This window comes from Otolemur garnettii, unplaced genomic scaffold, assembly GCF_000181295.1.
Source record: "Otolemur garnettii isolate 467f Iridium unplaced genomic scaffold, OtoGar3 scaffold00016, whole genome shotgun sequence".
Taxonomy (NCBI): domain Eukaryota; kingdom Metazoa; phylum Chordata; class Mammalia; order Primates; family Galagidae; genus Otolemur; species Otolemur garnettii.
The window spans coordinates 10,722,835-10,746,747 of record NW_003852411.1 but is presented as its reverse complement, the minus strand read 5'-3'; the positions used below and the strand labels follow the sequence as shown (position 1 = coordinate 10,746,747).

The following is a 23,913-nucleotide window of genomic DNA, read 5'->3' as shown; positions in this document are numbered from 1 at the left end:
AGGAGTTGGAGGTTGCTGTGAGCTGTAATGCCATGGCACTCTACCCAGGGGGACAGCTTGAGGCTCTGTCTCAAAAAAAAAAAAAGAAAAAGAAATACAGCTCTGAAAATGAGGCTCAGTACCAGTAAGGTCAGAATAGCACCAGAAGGTAGGCTGCTTACAGAGTTTAGTTATAGCAAAATTGCTTTCTGGACATTTTGTTACCCATGGCTGTGCAGTGTGGTTTCAAGGAGAACAGCCACATATACCCATTTCTGTCAGAGTGTGGCTTAGTAGACTAGGCATTGGTCTGGAGCATAGGATAACCTGATCCATTTTACCGTCTCTCATTTGGTCCAGACTGCTGCAGGTTGGGTTACTAAAGAACACTGAGATAGCAGAAAGGTAGAGAGAGAGTTGGAACGCAAGGGTAATCTGTAATCCACAGATTAGTCAGTAAGCCTTTGACCGTCCCAAGCCACCTACTCCTAAGTAAAATCAAATTGTTTTATCCTTCTGGAATGTCTTAGATATTGAGTCTCTGGAATGCCACAGATACTGTACTATATAACCCCACCCTCATTCAAAGGTCATGTCTTGATATTTTTGACACAATAAAGAGGTACCAGTTAAACTTTCATTCTTTTAAAGCTAGGTATATAAACAGCATTTGTATGACCTGTGTCCAGGCAAAATGCCCTGCACCCTAGGTAGAAGAGCTGTGTATGTATACTGTCCTTTGGTAGTCCCCGGTACAGTTGCTCTTACCTGTGAACAGGATCCTGGTTCAGGAATCTTCTTCGTAAATTCTATTATAATAATGCCTTATATTTGTAGATAGAATTTTATAATTAATCAAGCATGTGAATATCTTGGTTTGACCCCATAGCTCTTGAGGTAGGTGGGGCAAGGATTATTCCCATTTTCACAGAGGAGAAACTACTGGTGGAACAGAAATCATATAGCTAGTAAATGAATGTGCCAGGGCCTGAACTCAGGTCTCAAAATGCCTAGTTCTCTGTCTTTCCATCATGCCACATGTCTTTGTGTTTAGGGTCCTATGCGTGTGAGTGTGTTTCATGCATATGGGGGAGAATTAATCAAACCTTTTCTAAGACTTAGACCAGTTCAGAAATAGTCTGATATGGCTTATCATATCTATTTAAAGAATGAGTTGAGAAATGTAGCCTGAACACAGCTTACATGGACTTTTCACACCCTTCCTCCCCGGAGTTGACCTCACACACTTAGTTCCAGATTTGTAGCGGGACAGCAGCAGGCCCCAGCCTGCACAGAGGCAGGATACTGTCTTGGATTGAGCAGTGTGGGGAGTGAGACTCAATCAGGAAGCCAGAGATGCAGCTAAGGGGAATCTAGGCCACACATGAGTAATGGATCCTTGTCTCTTAGGCATGAGTGGGTGCAAGGAACTGTAGAGTTCTCTCCTCAGTACATTTGAGAGGGAGCTCCTGTTCAGTGGGTTTTGTAGGAGAGGGTTAGCTTGCTTCTTCCTGAGGAGTTTATTCAGTTGAGGGGGAAAACTATAAACCCATCAGTGCCAGGACCTCTTATGTCTCACATATCCTATCTCCTAACATACATAGCGTAGGGCTGACCGTTTAGTGTGCCCAACAGATACTTGTTGACTAAACTCTGGTCTTCATTGTAACATAAAAGTACCAAAGTACAGATTTTGTCAGACATAGGAGGACCCAATGTGTGAATGAGTGGTAATTAAAACGAGATGCACATTATTTCTTTTATCCACTTGATGCATTGCTGGCTAGCAGCCAAGCCATCTTGATCATAAGGCCTTACTCTGGTGGTTGCAGGGAAATATCCGACCCAGTGACTCTTCTTCCATAGGAGTGGCCCATTGAGTTTTCCCTTTTCTTCCCTATTCAAAGCTCATTTTTTATATATTCTATTTTGAACATATTCAGACATAACCTCTTTAAACCTTTCTCTTCTTCTTCGTCCTTCTTTCTTCTCTCATTGTCCAGGTACTGAGGGAGAATTTTTTCTTCTTTCCTATTCTGTTCTCTGTTCTCTCTCAAACACTGTTCTCCCTTTCTCAAATTTCTGAGTCTTAACTTGGTAGATTAGTAAAAGAATAGTGCTGGTATTATTCTTCCTTTTAGTATCAAGACTAACATTATAGTTAATAAAGAATGAGTTTTTAAAAAAATCTTGAAAATACTCAGAAGACCCTTTTGCAAAGTCAGTATATATTTCCTTTTTATGTTTTAATTAAGCTTTTGCTGAAGCACAGGAAAGAATAAAAGTGCTTTTCATTAAATTTTTTATTTTATTTAATAGTATAAGTACAGCATTAACATGCTACCAGTTTTCATTGCAAACAAAATTTCAGCAGTGCATATTGTGAAACAGAACTTTATGAGCCAACTTAAGGACCCAGTGGAAAAATGTGCACTGTTTCCAGTTTTAGAATGGCCTTTTAAGGCCAGGCGTGGTGGCTCATACCTGTAATCCTGGCACTTTGGGAGGCCGAGGCAAGTGGATTGCCTGAGCTTAGGTGTTTGAGACCAGTCTGAGCCATAGAGAGACCCTGTCCTGTCTCTAAAAGAATAGCCGAGCATTGTGGCAGACATCTGTAGTACCAGCTACTTGGGAGGCTGAGGCAAGAGAATCATTTGAGCCCCAAAATTTGAGATTGCTATGAACTATGATGCTATGGCACTCTACCAAGGGTGACAAAGTGAGATTGTCTCCAAAAAAAAAAAAAAAAAAGAAGAAGAAGAAGAATAACCTTTTGGGCATCACCAATATGTTGTGTGTTCTGGGTCTTTTTAGTCTATTGTGCAGAGGGTGATTTGTTAAGTTCCAAACCAAACTAGGAATAGAAGGTGTCTCTTTGCTTTTATACATATGACTTCTGAACTCTGATGTGTTTGTCCCACAGGAAAAGCTTTTGACATCACCTATGTTCGTCTCAAGTTTCATACAAGCCGCCCAGAAAGCTTTGCCATTTACAAGCGCACGAGGGAAGACGGGCCCTGGATTCCTTACCAGTACTACAGCGGTTCCTGTGAGAACACCTACTCAAAGGCAAACCGTGGCTTCATCAGGACAGGAGGGGACGAGCAGCAGGCCTTGTGCACTGATGAATTCAGTGACATTTCTCCCCTTACAGGAGGCAATGTGGCCTTTTCCACCCTAGAAGGAAGGCCCAGTGCCTACAACTTTGACAATAGCCCGGTGCTGCAGGTAGGCTCTCTCAGGCTGACTTGGAGCCAGTTAGTTCTGCTGCACACTTGGTGCGGGGAAGTTATTGCACAGGGGCCTGCAGTCCCACTTCTGAGGTGTGGGGATCAGAGTGAGGTCTACTTCAGCAGCACAGACAGCTGGAGTTCATTCTGCTCTCCTGGGTACTGTTACAAGGTGAAAGAAAGCAAAGTCATTTTGTTCCTACTGCCTGGATGATGTTTGTTCTTATTTTCTTACCCTCTTACAAATGTATCCTGGGATAGAAACTTCACAATTTTTTTAAAAAGTTGAATGATTTTAACTTTAATCTTGGTACTTAAGGTTGAAACATTTTGCTTCTAACCTTTTGAAGAGGGTGTTTGACCTAATCTACCCTGTTTTCTTCCTCCTTACTTCCTCTTTGACTTGACAAAATAAAAATATTTTCTAAAATTAGCAAGGAGGAACAATTGAAGCAAGATATTGAAGAATGCCAACTTACTTCATTAGTACACAAGGAAATTTTGGTTGGGTTTTTGTGGCAATGTTATCAAATCATTATGAAGACTCCTCATTACCCAAAACGATGTGTGTGAGTGACAGGGTATTATTTAAGTACCCATGGTATTGTGTTTAAGTATCATGATAGAAACCATTCCTTATTGAACAATAGAAAGAATTAAAGATTCCCTTTTTCTCTTGAATTTTATATGCATATTCTTTATACACCATAACAGAATTTTTATAGATTGCTAAGATGTCTGTAAGCTTTTCATATGGAACAACTAATGAGTCTCATGACACATTCAACACATTAACACAGAACTGGAGACACTGCTGTCATGTGGCTAAACTCATTATCTAAATGGGCAAAATCTATACTGATTGACTGAGATAAGACTGGATATGGGTTTTCAGATGTTAGTTCATTAGCTGTAAAGCATTTGCAGTTTCTAGATTGGGAATCCCTCATATTTGGGGCTTTTCTCCTCTTTGTATCTTCTTGTTCTTTCTCTCTGAAATTTATTATGTTCAAGGACTGTTTTTCTAATTTATTATTATGTTCAAGGACTGTTTTTCTAATTTGGCTGTATTGTTTTGGATAGTAGCAAAGGATGAGAATATATTTATCTGTGGGTCCAGTTCCTGCCCTCCATTGTATTTCTGTATGTTGCTAGAAGGTTATGAGTTTGCAATTACTCAGTAAACTCTGAGGTTGTGGTGAGTGGCGAGTGTGTTAAGGCCTATCAGAAAAGTGTTTCTTGCAATGGAGATAAAGCCATGTTCAAAATAAGTGGCATAAAGAATGGCAGATTTTTATAGGTTAAAAAGCAGATGATCGAGTGCCCTGGGGAGAGGTGATCAGCAAATACTACTCTTTAAGTTGACTAGCCAGCAAACATTTGCTAGCCTTGTTTCTTTCAGCAGAAAATTACTGTATTTTCCTGTCTGGAGATGCAAAAGCGTAGTCAGTGGGAAAGAGTGGTGGTTCAAAGTTGTGACTAGTTTTCTGTCACTGATCAGCCTGTCTTGAGCAGTTTCCCATCTGTAAGAATTCTGATGTTTGCTGCTCTTTATGCTATAGAAACTAATGAGACTGCATGTGGTAAAAATGCTGCATAGATTTGGTCAGTTGTTTTCATTGTGCATTAACATTAATTATGTGTCTCTGGATATAAGAGCCCTGGCTCTGATATCCAGTTGCCAAGGGGGTTGAACTGATTTGACTTTTAGCTGATCTGACAGTGAGAAGAGGCGGGAGAGAGGGTGGCGTCCTTCTTTCTCTTTGTTCCATTGGCCTCCTTCCAGAAGCTGCAATCTCCTAGGAGAGGGAGGAGACCCTCACTATATATGAGTAATGTATTTATTTATAATAAAAATAGTAAGCATTTATTATTATCCTTACTGTAGTGTGCTGTAATGTGACAAGCACTGTTCTAAGCCTTTTAAGTATAGTAACTCATTTCATCCTCACAGTAACTCTGTAAGGTAGATACTTTTATTATTTACATTTTATACATGTCGTTTAGAAATCAGAGGCTCAGAAAGGATATAACTTGTCTTAAATCACACGTTTTAAGTGGCAGAACTGATATTCAAAAAGAAGTCTAGCCCCATGTTCTGTTCTTAAGATGCCCATTATGAAAACAATGGTTTACCTTCAGCCTTTGAGTTTCTTTCAAGGATAGTTATGATAAAGATAAAGCCTATAGAAGATACAATAAGCATTAAAAACAGAGATATGATTAGCTATTTATAGATGACTAAAAGATTCCTACTGTTGTGGCCGTGAGTGGGAGCTGTTGTTGGAGTTCCAAGTTTGGATTCAGTGAAATCATTGTCTCTTCTCCTTTCTAAGTATACTTGAAAACTGCATGAAGATTAGCTTTTATGAGCTCTCCATTGTGTTCTATCTGCCATATGTTTTGCATGGTTTAAGGCAGTGATTCTTAATCAAGCACGTGCCTCCCAGTCTCAGGTGGAGCCTTCTGAAAACGCAGATGTCTGCACCTCTGCAGCTGCTTGTTAGTCTCTGAAGGTGATTCTGACTTAAAATGAGAATGGTATCTTTGAGTGGTTATGTGTAATACACTACCCCAAAACTTAGTGGTTTGAACCATGGTGTGTTACTTCTCATAATTCAGTGTTAGCCTGGGCTCACTAACCTCAAAGGTCAGCTCTCTCCCTGCATCTTCCATCCTCAGGTGGCTAGGCCAGGCTTCTTTATATTATGACACAAGTTTTCCAAGAGGGTGAGAGTCCCCATGCACAAGCACACCAGGCCTCTGCTTGTGTCATGTTTGTTGATGTCCCCTTAAGCAAAACGAGTCACAACTCAAGCCTAGAGTCAGCATGGGAAGGGCCTACACAGGGTGTGGACCCTGGCAGACATGATTCATTGGGATCATTATTATTACAATCTACCACACATGCAATCATCTTACTAAAATTAGCTCAATGAAAAGGCTTAGATCTTATAAAACCTAGGGAAAGACTATACAACCCCCATTCCTGTCCTCTGCCATCGTGATATACCTACCAATGTGAGCAGTGTGGTTTCTTCAGATTCATCATTCACTCAACAAATATTATTTGCACACCTATTATATGCTAAACACTAGGGAAACCTCAATGCAAAACAGACGAGAATTTCCTACCCTCATGGTGCTTATATAGCAACTGGAGAGGGGAAAGTACCTGTGGAAACAGACGACATAAATAAAGCAGGGAAGGGAAATAAGGATTTGGGAAGGATAATAATTTTAGATGGGGCTGCCAGGCAAGGCCTCACAGAGAAAGTGATATGTGGGAAGGGTCCCGACAAAAACAGACTACATCTGATTGGTTCAGGCTAGTGTCCTTGAGTATCTCCCCTAGATGTGTCAGTGGGGGATTGGGTCCGCAGGGAGGGATAGATGTTACAAAACAGACATGACCAATATAATGTAAGCGTGGTGTTCCATGAGCTCTGAGCTGGCTCTCTGACTGGGTGTGGGGTGTGGGTACAGGATGGAGAGACAGGATGTGTGTACTGGGTACCTAATGTGTGCTAGGCATTATATGTATATTTCCTGAAACCTCTCAGCAGCCTTTTGAAGAAACTGGTATCATCCTTGCTTTTTGAGACTTTCAGTAGTAAAGTAATAACTTAGATCTAAGAAAGGAGGAGTTAAAGAGGAGAAAAACATTAGAAAATTAAAGAAGTTATTGAATATTATAGTAGATGTAGTGCTAGAAGAGGACATAGATTAAATGATAAATTAACTAGAGCATTTTTTCACATTTATGTCTCTTCACTCCTACTTCTGTTTTATGTTTCTGTTTCTGCTTCCTGACAGGAATGGGTAACTGCCACTGACATCAGAGTGACTCTCAATCGCCTGAACACTTTTGGAGATGAAGTGTTTAATGACCCCAAAGTTCTCAAGTCCTATTATTATGCAATCTCTGATTTTGCTGTGGGTGGCAGGTAAGAAAACTATTGAATTAACCTTAAAATTTATGGGAGCTTTCATATACAAAGACTTTTAAAAAAAATTTGGGGTTCATAGGGTACATATAATTAGGTTACATTGTTTGCATTTCTAAGGTAAAGTCCAAGTTGTAGCAGAGTCCTTCACCCAGGAAGTATCCCATATACTGGTATATTATACCCATTAGGTGGGAACTTACTAAGTCCTTCCTTCCCCCTTCTTGAATTTAATTGTGTTTTTCTCTCATATGAGCCTATAGTTGTTAATCTGCTCATTTCAACTTAGTATTGAGTACGTGGGATGCTTGATTTTCCATTCTTGAAATACCTTACTTAGCAGAGTATTCTCCAAACCCATCCAGGTAAATACAGAAGATGCAAAGTCTCCATCTTTTTATGGCTGAATAGTGTTCCATGGTGTACATAGTTTATTAGTCCATTCACGAGTTATTGGATACTAGGGTTATTACCACATCTTGATGATTGTGACTTGAGCTGCTTTAAATATTTGAGTGCAAATGTCCTTATGGTAAAATGATTTTTTTTCTTCTGAATAGAACCTAGTAATAGGATTGCAGGATCACATGGAAGGTCTATTTTTGCCTCTTTGAGGATTCTCCATACTTCTTTCCAAAAAAGCTGTATTAGTTTGCATTCCCACCAGTAGCATATAAATGTTCCTCTCTCTTCACACCCATGCCAGCATCTGCAGCTTTGGGACCTTGTGATATAGACTGTTCTCACTGGGGTTAGGTGATATCTCTAAGCAGCTTCGATGTGGGTTTCTCTGATGATTGAAGACAATGAGTATTTTTCCATGTGTCTCTTGGCCGTTCGTCTGTTCTCTGGGGAAAAGGTTCTGTTCACGTCTCTTGCCCATTGATTTAATGGGATTGTTTGCTCTTTCCTTGTGATTTGCTTGAGTCCTTTGTAGATTCTGGTTATTAGCCCTTTGTCAGATTCATAGCCTGGGAATATCTTTTCTCATTCTGAAAGTTGTCTATTTGCTTTGCTTATTGTGTTCTTAGCTGTGCAGAAGCTGTTTAGCTTAATCAGGTCCCATTTATTTATTTTTAATGTTGCTTCAGTTGCTGCTGGAGTCTTCTTCATAAATTCTTTCTCTATGTTGATATTGTTAAGAGTTTTTCCCATGCTTTCTTCAAGAGTTTTTATAGTTTCATCTCTCAGATTTACATCTTTTATCCAGCATGAGTTAATCTTTGTAAATGGTGAGAGGTACAGATTCAGTTTCACTCTTTTGCGTGTGGCTAACCATTCTCCCAGCACGATTTATTAAATAAGGATTCTTTTCCCTAGTGTATTCTTTGGTTTGGTTTGTCAAAGATCAGATGGTGACACGAGACTGGCTTCATCTCTAGGTTTTCTATTCTGTACCACAGATTGGTAGACTTTTTCTTTACCAAGGGTAGGAGTGACAGTCCTTATTGAGTAATAATGTATATCTGGAAACTAAGCAATTAGGTTTTTCAAAACTTTGTCAAATCAACACACTTAGTGAATTTTTATTGACTGTTCAAGTGCAAAGCTCCATGATAGGCACTGTGAAGTTACCAAGGAAAGGCAAGACTGACTCTCTGTGGAGCCCTGAGAGTCTTGGATCTCAAAAATGAATAGTATAGTCGATGGTTGAGTATGTGAAAATTGAAATACTAGTATAGTCACATGTTTTAAATAAAAAGATCAAGCAGCAATAGAAAAGATACCACATATCAAGAATGATACAGAAATATCAGAAGCAGATGAGATCTGAGCTGGAGGCTTAAAGAATAGGTAGGATTCGAATAAGGAAAAGAAGGTATCTGGGTTGGGTGCAAGAGCATGGGCATGTCATGAACGAAAGTTTAGAGATGGGAGAGTATAAACTTACTTGACATAACCAAAATCTTTGTATGAATTTGTAGAGTTTGTAAATGCAAAGATAATTTGATGACCAGAGTCTTAGACAAGCTTAGACTTAGCTCCCCTATGTTAGACTTTGGGGTCTCAAAAGCTTGTGTTGTTTTTGGTATGGGATTGATGCTCAGTGAAAGTTGATGGGAATGTCAATGAAAAATAAGGCACAATTTTTGGAATAGAGCTGTGATACCAAAACAGTGGATTAGGAAGATTAGTGTATAAGCAGGGTGAAAGTAGAGTGCAGTGAGAGAAATCATATTCCCATTATGATGCTGTCTGCATGTTAGGTGACAAACCCCTAAGGTCACTCTGGAGACAGCAAAATGGAAGGAGACATATTGGTTGCATTTTATCGTGAAGGAAGAATTATCAGAACTTTAGTCAAACATGATTTTAAGGTTTAGTTATTAGGAGTTTAGTTTAGTTTAGTCAAACATGATTTTAAGGTTTAGTTATCATGATTTTAAGGTTTACTTATTCACAGTAAGTAAAGATAAGCTAATTTGGGAAAGTTGATGGGTGTAGTTGGTAGACAGGAAAAATTTTAGGCCTTAGGGGTCATCTAAGTTTGTACAGCAAAGATAAGAGCTTTGGAGAAGGATGAGAGCTGGAGATCTAAATTTGGGACTCACTCTGACACACAATATATCAGTGGTTCTCAACCTGAGGGTCATGACCCCTTTGTGGGTCTCCTACATATCAAATATTTACATTATGATTCATAATAGTAGCAAAATTACAGTTAAGAAGTAGCAACGAAAACAGTTTTATGGTTGGGGTTCACCACAACATGAGGAACTAATTAAAGGTCACAGCATTAGGAAGGTTGAGAACAATTGCAATAGATGATTCTGAAGTGTTTTAATATTAATTGGTAGTGAACCCATGAAACTGATTGCTGTCTTTAAGGAAGTAACTGAGGGAACACATCACAGCTCTGCCATCCTGAGCACATAAATAAAGCAACTCCTTGATCTTCCCTTCCGTAACCTTACGAAATTGGCATATTATCATTATTCCAGTTTTACAGGTGAGGCACAGGGGTTGAGTTACACTGCTAAGTGATGTGGCAGGGTTTCAAACCCAGGCATCCTGGCTTTAGGTATACACTTTCCTAAACCACCACTCTCTTCTTCTTGACACACATTTTAACTTCAGGAAATAATCCTGTAGATACCCTCAGAAATTGTTTGGGGCTGTCTTTTCATGTCTGGCTAATACCCCAGCTTGTTAAATAAAGCTACCTTTTTGTTTGTTTAATTTTTCTTTATTCCTGGAATTCAAACTGTCATTACTTAACCTTGCTCAGTTCTTGAGTTGACATGAATGGTGAAACTCAAAAATGTTCTTAGACTGTTTTTAGTTCTCTGTGTACCTAGTTTGTCTACATGCATTCCTGGGACTTTACGGCAGTTCCATTCTTTGGCATGTCTCTTCTCTCCCCAGATGTAAATGTAACGGACATGCAAGCGAGTGTATAAAGAACGAATTCGACAAGCTGGTGTGTAACTGCAAACATAATACGTATGGAGTAGACTGTGAAAAGTGTCTTCCTTTCTTCAATGATCGGCCATGGAGGAGAGCAACGGCTGAAAGTGCCAGCGAATGCCTGCGTGAGTGCCCCTTGGTGTCACTGTGCTCTGTTGTCTTGAGGACTTTTGAGGGTGAAAAAAGGAATGGGTGCCTTCTTTATTCTTCCTGGAAAAGAAGGCTCCAAAGGCCATGCTTTCTTCCCATAATTTGAGAAAGTAGAATAGTCAGCTAGCACGCATATCAGAGGAAGATCGTAAAAGAAGGCAGCAGGCTGTTAAGGCCAACTGGGCTGGTTTTGTGTTTCCATCATGAACACATATGCCAGAGTGTGAACAGTGTCTTTAAGATTTGGAAATCTGCTTAGATCCAAATTCTGTGTTAGTACAGCCTCTTCTAGAAAATGGTTTCTCTAGTCTGGTCTTTGTTGCCTTTTAAAGTATTCTTTTTCTCACCCATGCTCATTTACTGAGGCAGCCATGGTCATTGATTATCAAGTGTCACATACAATGAGCTCTAGCCTTAGGCTGCCATTCAAAAGGTCATTTCTCAAAATTATTTTTCCTTTATCTTTAAAGAGTGAAGTAGGAAGAATTTCCCACTCTCTCTTGGAGAGGTTGGGTGACTTTGGGAGGAAGAGTATGTCCTCAGATTCCTGGAAAAGAGTAAAATGAAAAAATTAAGACATTATTTATCCCTTTATAATGCCATGGTTTATTCTGAAGAGATAAACAAATTTCAGGAGAAAGAAACCGTGTAATCATGATTTGCCAAAGAACTTAACGATAAAACTTTTAAAGCAGCTGTAAGTTTCTTATGTTCTTACAAATATTCCTATTGTACTATCTTGGAAATAAAAGAGTAAGAGAGAACATACTCTGAACTTGCACAAATTATTGGCAGAAACCTTGAGAACAAACCAATATTTTGATTGCTGGTTATTTCCACTGAGCTGCCTAGAACAGATTTCCTTATTCATCTTTTTTTTTCTTCAACAAATCTTAGATTTGCAAATAAAATTTATAGCCTCCTCTGGCATTTATAAACCCTTGCTTGAGCTTCTTTAATTCTATTACTGAAATGTAATATTCAGTGTTAGATTAGAATCCATATGATAAATAATGGTTAAAAAAAAAATGAAGTACTCCTAAGGTGTGGCATCTAACTAAATGGACATGTGTGCTGAAAAGTTTTCTGCTTAATGATGTCATATTTTGAGTCTGTCCAGAAATTACTAGAAAAACAAATACTGCCAGCTTACCAATAGCAAATGACCTGGGCACTGTAGTTGAAGGACTTTGATGAGGAACCAAGTCAATCTCCTTTTTTTGAGACAGAGCCTCAAGCTGTCCCCCTGGGTAGAGTGCCATGGCATTACAGCTCACAGCAACCTCCAACTCCTGGTCTCAAGCGAGTCTCCTGCCTCTGCCTCCCAAGTAGCTGGGACCACAGGTGCCCGCCACAATGCCTGGTCATTTTTTGGTTGCAGCCATCATTGTTGTTTGGCGGGCCCGGGCTGGATTCGAACCCGCCACCTTAGGTGTATGTGGCTGACGCCTTAGCCAGTTGAGCCAGAGGCGCCGAGCCTAAACTCTTGAGCTTAAGTGATTCTCTTGCCTCAGTGTCCTAAGTAGCTCGGACTACAGGTGCCCACCACAATTCCCGGCTATTTTGTTGCTGTTGTTGTTATTGTTGTTGTAGCTGTTTAGCTGGCCCTGGCCAGGTTTGAACCCGCTACCCTTGATATATGTGGGTGGCGCCATAACCACTGTGCTATGGGTGCCAAGCCTCCTTGGTCCTTTCAGCTTTGTGATGCCTCCAGGAGCGAAGTGTCAGGATGTCGTGGCAATATCACATTTTTGTCAGGATGCTGGGCAAGGGGAAAGGAAATTACAGCTGCCTTCTCTTGGGGGGGGGGGCAGTATCTCTTTTATTTTTTACTTTTTATGTTTTTTCGGGTTTTTTTTGGCTGGGGCTGGGTTTGAACCTACCACCTCTGGCATATGGGGTCAGCGCCCTATTCCTTTGAGACACAGGCGCCGCCCACACTGTGTGATTGGAACTGTGTAGATCTGGGAATTGTTCAGACCATTCAGGTGGGCTGGGTAGATGAGGAATAATTTAGGGCAGCTTGAGGGAGGAAAAACAGCTCTTGAAGAAGGGTAAGGGTTGTTTGTCAAAACCTAATTTTTGGTGCTAGTAACTCAGGCTTTTAAAATTTTTACTTATGCTGTACTAATTCAAATTCTTTTTGAAAAGTTTTAAATTATGCTATAAATGAAAGGGAGAAAAAACAAAAGAAAACTTGCATATTCAAATATTTTTTAAAAGTAAATGTCCTGTTGTGTCTGAAACCAAATACAAATTACTTTTTATTTAGTGCTCAAAATACTGTCCATATTTTGTGCAGAAACAATAATTATGGGGAAAACATTATAATATAAATATAGTAAAGAATTAGGGCAGCACCTGTGGCTCAAAGGACTAGGGTGCTGGCCACATATGCCGGAGGTGGTGGGTTCAAACCCAGCCCCAGCCAAAAACTGAAAAAAAAAAAAACAAACCCAAAAAACCAAAGAATTAACTGTGACCACATTTACTTGTTCTGAAAATATGGTTGTGCCCCATAGGGAATATAGTCACTCAACACTTGACCCAATTGGGATTGTGGCTCCTGAGTAAATAGGTAGATCTGGAACATCTAGATTTCCATTTATGTCTGTTTCCATCTACAGAGGCATTAATTTTAACTCACGTGCCTCATATTACTCTAGTCTGAACATGCAAGTAATCTGGCACTTTGAAAGTTAGGATGTTAAGGTATTTGAATCCTATGAGTCCTAAAAAGTTAAGTTAAATTAAAGCCTGCTTATAAAATAGCACCTTGTTCTTGGAGTTGATACTGGAATGAAGGAGAAAGATTTGGAAAAATTGTAATTTGACTTGGCTTTTACTTGTATATGAACAACTACCTGGAAAGCAGATTGTTTTCTAAGTATAGGAATTCCTTGTATTATGATGGTACTATATTTTATAATGAGGAACATTTCTTAGTAAACTGATAATCTGGCTGCATAAACCCTTTGTTGACATAATGTTGTTTTGGTTTTTATTCTTAACAAATAGTATACTTGGTGGTCATTCTTCCACCATCTATCTGTCTCCAAGATGTAGGGAATCATGGTTTGGTCTTCTGTTAGTGTTTTAAAATGCTGTCCTTAAAGGAACATGGATCTGACATAACTCATATGTTTTGGCCAACAGCCTGTGACTGCAATGGCCGATCACAGGAATGCTACTTCGACCCTGAACTATACCGTTCCACTGGCCATGGTGGCCACTGCACCAACTGCCGAGATAACACAGATGGCGCCAACTGTGACAGGTGCCGAGAGAACTTCTTCCGCCTTGGGAACAATGAAGCCTGCTCTCCATGCCACTGTAGTCCTGTTGGTAAGTGATGGGAAAATGAATTGAAATATAAAATGAGTTCTCTCTGCCTCTCCACCCCAAGAAAATAAAGCTTTGTTTCCTGGCATTCGCATAGCCATGTGGTGAGGTGTGTATATTATTGTAACATATAAATGATTCAGATCTGCCTCACACTTCCACTCTCCTTAATGTTGAACTTTCAGATTTTCGGGTGTATATAAAAGTGTGCGTGTGTTGTTGTATGTGTGGAGGGGATGCTGAGTAATGGTTCTATAAATAATTAGCAACCAGGTCATAGAGACTCTTTGAACTTTGATTATAAAAAGTTAGCTGTTTGGGAGTTCTTCCTTGTTAATGATTTTGTTTAGTCTAATCTCCTTAGAGGGCTGAGCCATTTTCATGTGTTAGCATGTGTCCAGAGATGCACAGCATTCTGAGTCCACACCATTCTATTCTTTTTTTTTTTTTTTTTTGAGACAGAGCCTCAAGCTGTCCCCCTGGGTAGAGTGCCGTGGCATTACAGCTCACAGCAACCTCCAACTCCTGGGCTCAAGCGAGTCTCCTGCCTCTGCCTCCCAAGTAGCTGGGACCACAGGCGCCCGCCACAACGCCTGGCTATTTTTTGGTTGCAGCCATCATTGTTGTTTGGCGGGTCCGGGCTGGGGATTCGAACCCGCCACCTTAGGTGTACGTGGCTGGCGCCTTAGCCGGTTGAGCTATAGGCGCCGAGCCCACCATTCTATTCTTTTAAGAATTTGACCTTTATTTTTGTTGTTTGGGCTTGTGTACATTTAAATTCTAGATATGGTTTTCACAAGCTATGCTGGCTCATAGAGAAGTGACTGGTCTTGTGTGCAGTGTACTGTTGGATGCCGAATGATTTGTGTTTTTCATCATTAATGACTAGATTCGTCTTAGAGTCTATCTGGAAAATTAAAATATGGCTTGAAAGAGTTTGATTTTGAGAGCATTCTGATTTTAAATTTGATCTTTATTCCTTCTGTTGCCATCTAGAGATTACATATTGGTTCTCAGGCATTGCATTTAGTTACCGATCATCTTTCTTCCATATATTGATTTAATTTTCATATCTGTCTGGATTTGTGGTTGACAGTGAGCTCTTTAAATTGTAGGTTCTCTGAGCACACAGTGTGATAGTTATGGCAGATGCAGCTGTAAGCCGGGAGTGATGGGGGACAAGTGTGACCGTTGCCAACCTGGATTCCATTCTCTCACTGAGGCAGGATGCAGGTAAATGTTTTCAAGACCAGAAGAAGGACTTTGAGCTCAATTTATAATACCAGATCTTGTGGTTTAGTGAACATTTTACCCATAACAGTTGTTAGCAAGATTCAAGACTAGTTGTAATGATGTCTGAGGGGTTTGGTTTTATCTTAGACTGAAACTAAGTCCAAAAGTAAAAATGACTTTAGAATTCATTTGGTTCTATATGTGTTTGCTTTTTAAAATCAACATGTAAAACAAAAGCTTGACTTTAAGAATGAAATTTCTTTTCTCTCTTCTCTGTTTTATTCCATTTTCCATTGAATAGGCCATGCTCTTGTAATCCCTCTGGCAGCATAGATGAATGCAATGTTGAAACAGGAAGATGCGTTTGCAAAGACAATGTGGAAGGCTTTAATTGTGAAAGGTAGCCCATTCTTCTCTCTGGCTGTATTATATTTTTCTCTGTTATCATATTTCGAGTTAAAGTAACTGATTGTGTCTTAATCTTTTTTAGATGCAAACCTGGATATTTTAATCTGGAGTCATCTAATCCTAGGGGTTGTACACCCTGCTTCTGCTTTGGGCATTCTTCTGTGTGTACAAATGCCATCGGCTACAGTGTTTATTCTATCTCCTCTACCTTTCAGATTGGTAATTTTGACCTCATCTCCCAAACCCCTAGAGCTGTGAAACTGACTCTCTCTCTCTCTCTATGTGTATATATATATATATATACACACATATACACACACACATATATTTAGACAGTAGCTCTTTGAGGGCTTTTTGATGGTGGTACTACTTATTATTTAATATGCATATTTTTTCTTGTTTGGCCTTTTAATTTAATGAAAACACTTATGGTTTTAGAATTTACCATAATGAATACTGAATACAAATGTTATATAAATAGTAATAATGTCAAAACAGCTTGAGGGGTATAGCCTATATAGGGAGTGTTGTAGGGTTCATTTATTCAAAAACTTTTATTGGTGACTTTCTGCACACAGGTGTGTGATCTTACACATTTTTGTGGTATATAGAGTACCTGCATTCAAGATGTTTACAGTGTAACAGTGCTTATGTTTTTATCGTCTGCCTGCAGATGAGGACGGGTGGCGTGTGGAACAAAGAGATGGCTCTGAAGCATCTCTTGAGTGGTCCTCTGAGAGGCAAGATATTGCTGTGATCTCAGATAGCTACTTTCCTAGATACTTCATTGCTCCCGGTGAGTAAGGCTAGAAAATACTCTGATTTACTGTGTACTTCCGTTTAGTCTCAAATCTCACATTCTTGTCCCTCATGGATCTGCATTTCAGCAAAGTTCTTGGGCAAACAGCTATTGAGTTATGGTCAGAACCTCACCTTCTCCTTTCGAGTGGACAGACGAGATACCCGCCTCTCTGCTGAAGACCTTGTGCTTGAGGGAGCTGGCTTAAGAGTATCTGTGCCTTTGATTGCTCAGGGTAATTCCTACCCAAGTGAGACCACTGTGAAATATGTCTTCAGGTAAGATAGCCTTCTTTGTAAAATCAGATGCAACCAGCATTCTGAACTTTTTTTTTTTAATCTAAGCTTATCTGGCCTCAAGTTGTATATATTTTTTTTTTTAAAGAATCTTTTTTTTAATTAATTAATTTTTTTTTGAGACAGAGCCTCAGGCTGTTGCCCTGGGTAGAGTGCTGTGACATCACAGCTCATAGCAACCTCCAACTCCTGGGCTTAAGCAGTTCTCTTGCTTCATCCTCCCAAGTAGCAGGGTGTACAGGCGCCCACCACAACGCTTGGCTATTTTTTTGGTTGTAGTTGTCATTGTTGTTTGGCAGGCCCAGGCTGGATTCGAACCCTCCAGCTCTGGTATATGTGGTTTGCGCCTTAGCTGCTTGAGCTATAGGCATGAAGCCATCAAGTTGTGTATGCTAAGAAAAACTTCTGGCTTGGTGCCTGTGGCTCAAGTGGCTAAGGTGCCAGCCACATACACCTAAGGTGGCGGATTCGAAGCCCAGACCCGCCAAACAACAATGACAGCTGCAACCAAAAAATAGCCAGGCATTGTGGCGGGCACCTGTGGTCCCAGCTACTTGGGAGGCTGAGGCAGGAGACTCACTTGAGCCCAGGAGTTGGAGGTTGCTGTGAGCTGTGATGCCACAGCACTCTACCCAGGGGGATAGCTTGAGGCTCTGTCTCAAAAAAAAAAAAGAAAGAAAGAAAGAAAAAGAAAAACATCTACCAAAAAAAGAAAGAAGGAAGAGAAGAATGGAGGAAAGGAAGAAAGAAAAGAAAGACTTCTGGGTTACCATGGTGACTTTGTAAAAGGAAGCCTTCCTTTGTTTATTTGTACCTTTTCCAGTTGTACTATCAAATCAGTAGTCTCATTTTTTATTTGACTAGATTGTCAGCATTGCATTGTTGGTAGCATTAGTGAATAAGAAATGCTTTCTCAGCATCCAGAATAATCCTTACAAAGGTTACTGTGGCCCTTTCTTTCTCTCCAGGCTCCATGAAGCAACAGATTACCCCTGGAGACCTACTCTTACCCCTTTTGAATTTCAGAAGCTCCTAAACAATTTGACATCTATCAAGATCCGTGGGACATATAGCGAGAGAAGTAAGTTGTAATATAATTTAGAGAGTTATTTAAGAAGATGATTAGTTAGAACAATCTGTGATAATGCAGAAGTTTCTCTCTTGTAATAAAGTAACATGGAGAAGTGTGTAAAAGACCACATTATATATCAATTATATATAAAAACAATGCATTTTTTAACTACTTTCAAGGACCCAGTGGAAAAATTTGCTAGCATTAGTAAATAGTATCGTTTTATAATTAATAAGCTAATTGAGGTTACATTGTATATAATTATAATTCTACTGGTTCAGGTTGCTTATTTTCATTTATTTTTATTTTCTGCTATGAAATAACCAGGCCATTTGAACTATTGGCTAAATTATTAAAAACGATAAATTATTGAATCAACATTTGTTATAATTTTAGGTGAACAGGCTTTTAAAAGTCATTAAAATTTTTTCTCTTTTAAAAATTTTTTAGAATGAGGACCTTTTTTTTAATCTATAGCTGTTTGGGGAGTTGACGTCACAATGTTGGCATGGCATTAGAGTGGCCTCGGCAGCTGGGATGTGTTGACTTTGGAGAGTCCTGCATGAATATCCAGATTGAAATGTCTCATGAACAGTTAGAAATATGGATCTGGGGCTTAGAAAGAGATTAGGAGTAGAGGTCTAGGTTTAGAAGGTTGTCAACATATGGGCAATAATTTATAAACTTGGAAATATGACAGAAGATATAAAAGGAGAAAGAGGATGGAATCCTGGAAGCATAGTCAAGGTCTATGCCTTGTGACCCAAAGAAGAAAAATAATTCTAAGGAAGAAAAACAAAAGGTTTAGGAAAATAACACCATTGGGTTTTGGATGGTGTGATTTAGGAATCATTGGTGAGTTTTTGTTTTTTTCTTTTTAAAGAAGTATTGAAACTGAAATTAGATTGCAGTACTTTAAAAGGTAATTTGAAGGTTAATAAAAAAGAAATAACATTCTTTTAAGAAGTTTGGCTATAGAGAAAGAAAAGAGATTTGAGAGTAGGAACAAGATTAAAGGAGTATTTTTAGGATGGGGAATGTTTAGAGTTGGAAATACATTAACTAGTAAAGACATAAATCCTGATCTCACTGGGCAAAAAGTCCAGAAACATATTAGAAGATAGCTTTAAGGCAATAATAGAAGAGATGTCCTTCAGCCTTAGGTGGTCAGCCTTCTAATTCTGTACACACCAAGTAGTATTTCATAACATGGGGAAAGATACACCTTAAGCATTAGACTGGAAGAGACCAGGAAAACATGGTGATGGTATTGAGGTCTGCCTCTCCCATGGAATGTTTCCACTTATGTATCGAGGGCACCACTGGCTTGAAGGAACCATTGATCTAAGCAAACCTAAAGTTTCCTCTGTTACAGAAATGGGAAGGCACTGTGACGTATGGGTAAAGGTTTTGGAATAACTGAATTTTGTAAGAAATAGCCCTGGGTATTAGAACTTATTTTTTGCTGTTTTGTGGAGGGCAAAAAATATAACCTGAGTATTACCTTTTGACTTTTCCTTCTTCCTTATCATTGAACTCTCTAAGTGTCTGCTTTTCTGGCGAAAGAACAAAAACACTGGTTTTAATGGCTATAGACTTACACTCTTCTTTTCCCCTACACTCTTATTCATTTCTCTTTTTGCCCCAAATGATTGTCCAGTGCTTTTTATTTTCACATTGGTAACTGGGAGAACTGTAAAATCTGACAAATCACTGTGTGTATGAAAATATAAGTTTGCTATATCACTGCTGCAGATACTTAGCACATGGCACCGCATGATTGTTCTAAATGCTCTTTTCTTACTACTTTCTCCAACAGGTGAATTAAGCTAATGTCTGGAATTTCATCTAATTCTCTGGAATTGTGGTCTGGCTACTTTTTAGTGTTACTGACTTTTCACAAGATTTTGGAAAACAACCCAGTTTAGTGCATTTCTTTTCCATGCTGACACAGGTGCTGGATATTTGGATGATGTTACACTGACAAGTGCTCGCCCTGGGCCTGGGGTCCCTGCAACTTGGGTGGAGTCCTGCACCTGTCCAGTGGGATATGGAGGGCAGTTTTGTGAGATGTGCCTCTCGGGTTATAGAAGAGAAACTCCGAGCCTTGGACCATACAGTCCATGTGTGCTGTGTGTCTGCAATGGACACAGTGAGACCTGTGACCCTGAGACAGGTGAGGTGATCTTTGGCAGTTGCTGGACCTGACTCTTTAGCAATTGGGTAGGAAAAGCTCATTGTCTTGTTTATTTATACATTTGCCTGATCTCTCACACTTCCTCTCCAAATAGGTGTTTGTAACTGCAGAGACAATACAGCTGGGCCCCACTGTGAGAAGTGTAATGATGGTTACTATGGAGATTCAACTGTGGGCACCACCTCTGATTGTCAACCCTGTCCATGTCCTGGGGGCTCAAGTTGTGCTGTTGTCCCCAAGACAAAGGAGGTGGTGTGCACCAACTGTCCTACTGGCACCACTGGTATGTCTGCTCTTGTCATCTACTTTTAGCATTCCATCCTACAAAAAGACCTGGGGCAAAGGGTTTTGGGGGTTTTTTAGTTTTTGTTTGGTTTAGTGATTACAGGTTTCGTAGGCAAAAGTTTATAGGAAACAGGTTAATTATGGATTCATCAAATGCTTATCATTTAATAATAGCTGATCCGAATTGAGTATTTGTGGCCAGGTACCATTCTAAGCACTTTACATGTACTGCCTCATGAATCCTTATGAGGTAAGTTCTGCTTTTATTCCCACCTAAGGAAACTGAGGCACAGGGATGTTACATTAATTGTTTAAGGCTTCAAGGCTAGTCATTGGTTGAGCTGGGATTTCAACCCAGGTAGTCTGGCTCCAAAGATATAATGATCACTATGATATATTCTCTCCCATAAGATGAGAACCTCAAATTTTAGTTTGTGGGACTATCCTGGAATTCTTTATATAAAGTGGTAACTTTTTAAATTCTTTAAATTCTTTCTCTAAATAGTTCTTTCCATGTGGCAGAGTCTACCACATTTAGTTGGGGGGAGGAGGGTAAGGGAAGTATATTATGTAGAAAGAGAGCTTTGTATGTTCCCATTCTGGGTGTTTCTTTTCTTTTCTTTCTTTCTTTTTTTTTTTAGAGACAGAGTCTTGCTTTGTCGCCCTCAGTAGAGTGTTGTGGCATCACAGCTCACAGCAACCTCCAGCTTTTGGGCTTAGGTGATTCTCTTGCCTCAGCCTCCTGAGTAGCTGGGACTACAGGCACCTGCCACAACGCCTGGCTATTTTTTTGTTGCAGTTTTCCCGGGGTCGGGTTTGAACCCACCACCCTTGGTATATGGGGCCGGCGCCCTACTCACTGAGCCAGAGGTGCTGCCCTGATTTTCTTTTCATAAGAACATAAAACTATATTTCTCCAGGCTCCTCCACGAGCTGCCTATGCTGACTTCTGAGGACACTGCAGCTCTATGGTAGAGGGTCCCCTTCTTTAACTGACTTTGCCTCTAAGCCAAGAGGTTCAGGTTGCATTTCAGGTACAGACTTCGACTCCAGTACAAGCTTCTTGTTCAAAAGATACTGCTAGAGAGCATGAAAATAAAAAACATTAAAAATAAAATGAACAAATATAAGCTGATAATTTGAATTATTTATTGCTTATAAAAATAGCCTTTATTAGGAAACATCAAAACAGTCCATCTTTTCACCTCTCCACTGACCCACCCAGCACCAAGCACAAATCCCTAATGCAGATTCACTTGTGCACAAACTAGAGCACCTAAAACAGTGTTAGGCATGGGTATTTGTTGAATGAATATAAATATTTGCTGAATAAAGGAGTAGAAGTTGCAGATAGGAAGTAAGATGTTCCTTGTTTAGAAGACTGTCAGAAATTAGGAACAAATACTGATAGCCACTGAGATCTTTATGCATGGTATGCTTTTACATGTAATTTAATCTTTAAAACAGTCTTTTGAGGTAAAGAAATACTTACAATTCCCTTTTTTTCTCCAACAAATTTAAGTGCTTATCTTTGGGAATACAAAATGAATAAGAAATAGTCCCTATTCTTGAGATGCTAAAATTACAAAGGGAAACATAATTCTAATGCAGTATGGTTAATTCAGATAAAAGAACATACATAGAGTGTTAGAGGAGAAGGGAGAACACCTTTCCCAATGGAGAGAAGGGAAGATAAGGAGAACTAAGGCTAACAAAAGTATCTCATTTGCCCAAAGTTACATGAGAGGTACATAAACTTAGCTTTAGCTGCAAAGATTATTTTGGAGTGAGCTTTTCCACTAGATTTTAGTTCTGTTAAGTTTTTATTCAAAAGGATCAAAACTTTTAAAATAAGGATCATATTGAGAATAGCTAAGTGATCTGATGAAAAGCAAACCTAAAAGCCTGTTTTAATTCTGATCTGGAGGTGGATCTTGGGTGAGAGTCTGCCTGCTAAGAGACCGGGAGCATCCTAGCTTCTTATCTTATCCAATGTCCTGTTTCTTCCCCTCCTCCGCTGCCCCAACTACAGTTTCTGTTCAGCTCAGTCCTCTTCTTACCCAGTCTTTTGCAATACTGGACTCTGTTTTCTGTTCCCTTTGCTCCAGACATTTTCTCTTCTTGCCTTCTGTGACACTTCACTATCTTTGTTTTCCTTCTACCTCTTCTTTTGGGTATCCTTTGATTGTCTCTATTTCTCAACCAAGGGCTTTCGTGTCAGCTTGATCTCTAGTCTTCCTTTAGGTGATCACATCTCATCTTCAGACTTCAAAAGCCTTTCTATGCCTATGGTAGCAAAATCTGCATCTTCAGCTCTGACCTCTCCTTCCACCTCCACTCGGCTGGTAGGCTAGGAGCCTTCTGCTGCCCCTCCTCATCTGCTGTGTACCTTTGTCTAACCTGATGAGAGCTGTGTGCACTGTAATACATCAAATCAGGATCTACTTGAGTTCAGAAGCAGGAGGCACATACAGGAGATCACAGAGAAAGAGGATGGGAGCAGTGTATCTATTCCAAGGCTCCCTTTCTGTGGGGTCCTCTGGGTTCATGACCCCAAATCAGAGTTCGCAGCTCTTGGCAGTAGGCCTGCTCTGAACAGCTGTTCTAACTTTAGGTGCTGGTAACTGCCCCCTCCATCCACCCCTTGAGGCTTGGATTATGGAGCCTGTCCCAGGTGCTGCACTCTCCCTATGGTTCCCCTACACTGCCCATGCTTCTATAAATAGTACCTTCATTAAACTTCCTCAAGTCATGCTAATTTGAACTTATGGACTGTGTTCTGCTGTGATCTTAATTCGTATCACTTCAGTAATCTCAAATTTAAGCGAATCCAAGTAAATCTTTGATTTTCCCCCTTTTTCTCCAACCTCCAATCTGTTCCTTCCCCAGTCTTGTTCATCTGGGTAAATATGCTACCATTAACCTGCTCGAGCTAAGACCTTAGGGCATATACATGATTCTTTTTTTCTTTCATTTCCCCAAATGATCAGTCAGTCATATTGATTCTATCTCAGATCTGACCACTTTTCACCAACTCCACTACCACCACCCTGGTTCAGACCACTGTTGGCCTCTGTCCTAGAATTGCTAATGGGTTTTGTAGCTTCACCTATTCCTTATGATCCATTCTCCACATGGAAGCCAGAATAATCCTTTTAAAAATCGTCTCAAATACGAATACATTTTTTTAAACACATGCCAGGAGTATGTGTTTAAAATCCTCCATTATCTTCTTGTGGCACTTAAATTTAAGTCCAAATCCCTTACTGTGACCTACCTGGTCCTACACACATTGAGTCTCACTGCTTTCATGGCTCATCTTGTTTTTCTGAAACATTCTTCCCTTGGATATTATCACAGCTAGTTTCTTCTCTTTCTGTAGCTGTCCAATGTCTCTTTCAGACACTTTCTTTAACCACCCAATCTAAAGTAGCCCTCACCCTCACTTTATCATGTTGCTCTGTTTTGTTTAAATTTTTCATGGTTATTCCTATCTGAAAAAAAAAATCTTGTTTGTTTGTCTATCTATTGGTCTCCACTGACTGCAGTGTAAGCAGAGACCTTGTC

The 23,913-nt window shown here is 39.7% G+C and overlaps 1 protein-coding gene across 1 annotated transcript in view; it reads left to right on the top strand.

Annotated features, from left to right (window-relative positions):
* LAMC1 (laminin subunit gamma 1) overlaps positions 1 to 23,913 on the top strand; it is a 129,665-nt gene that overhangs the window by 80,095 nt on the left and 25,657 nt on the right. The window contains exons 2-13 of the mRNA XM_003785640.3: positions 2,903 to 3,207; positions 7,026 to 7,156; positions 10,523 to 10,689; positions 13,871 to 14,059; positions 15,172 to 15,289; positions 15,591 to 15,689; positions 15,780 to 15,916; positions 16,371 to 16,493; positions 16,585 to 16,774; positions 17,761 to 17,873; positions 19,819 to 20,040; positions 20,156 to 20,344. Of these exons, the coding sequence (XP_003785688.1) occupies positions 2,903 to 3,207; positions 7,026 to 7,156; positions 10,523 to 10,689; positions 13,871 to 14,059; positions 15,172 to 15,289; positions 15,591 to 15,689; positions 15,780 to 15,916; positions 16,371 to 16,493; positions 16,585 to 16,774; positions 17,761 to 17,873; positions 19,819 to 20,040; positions 20,156 to 20,344 (1,983 nt within the window). The remainder of the gene's footprint in view (positions 1 to 2,902; positions 3,208 to 7,025; positions 7,157 to 10,522; positions 10,690 to 13,870; positions 14,060 to 15,171; positions 15,290 to 15,590; positions 15,690 to 15,779; positions 15,917 to 16,370; positions 16,494 to 16,584; positions 16,775 to 17,760; positions 17,874 to 19,818; positions 20,041 to 20,155; positions 20,345 to 23,913) is intronic.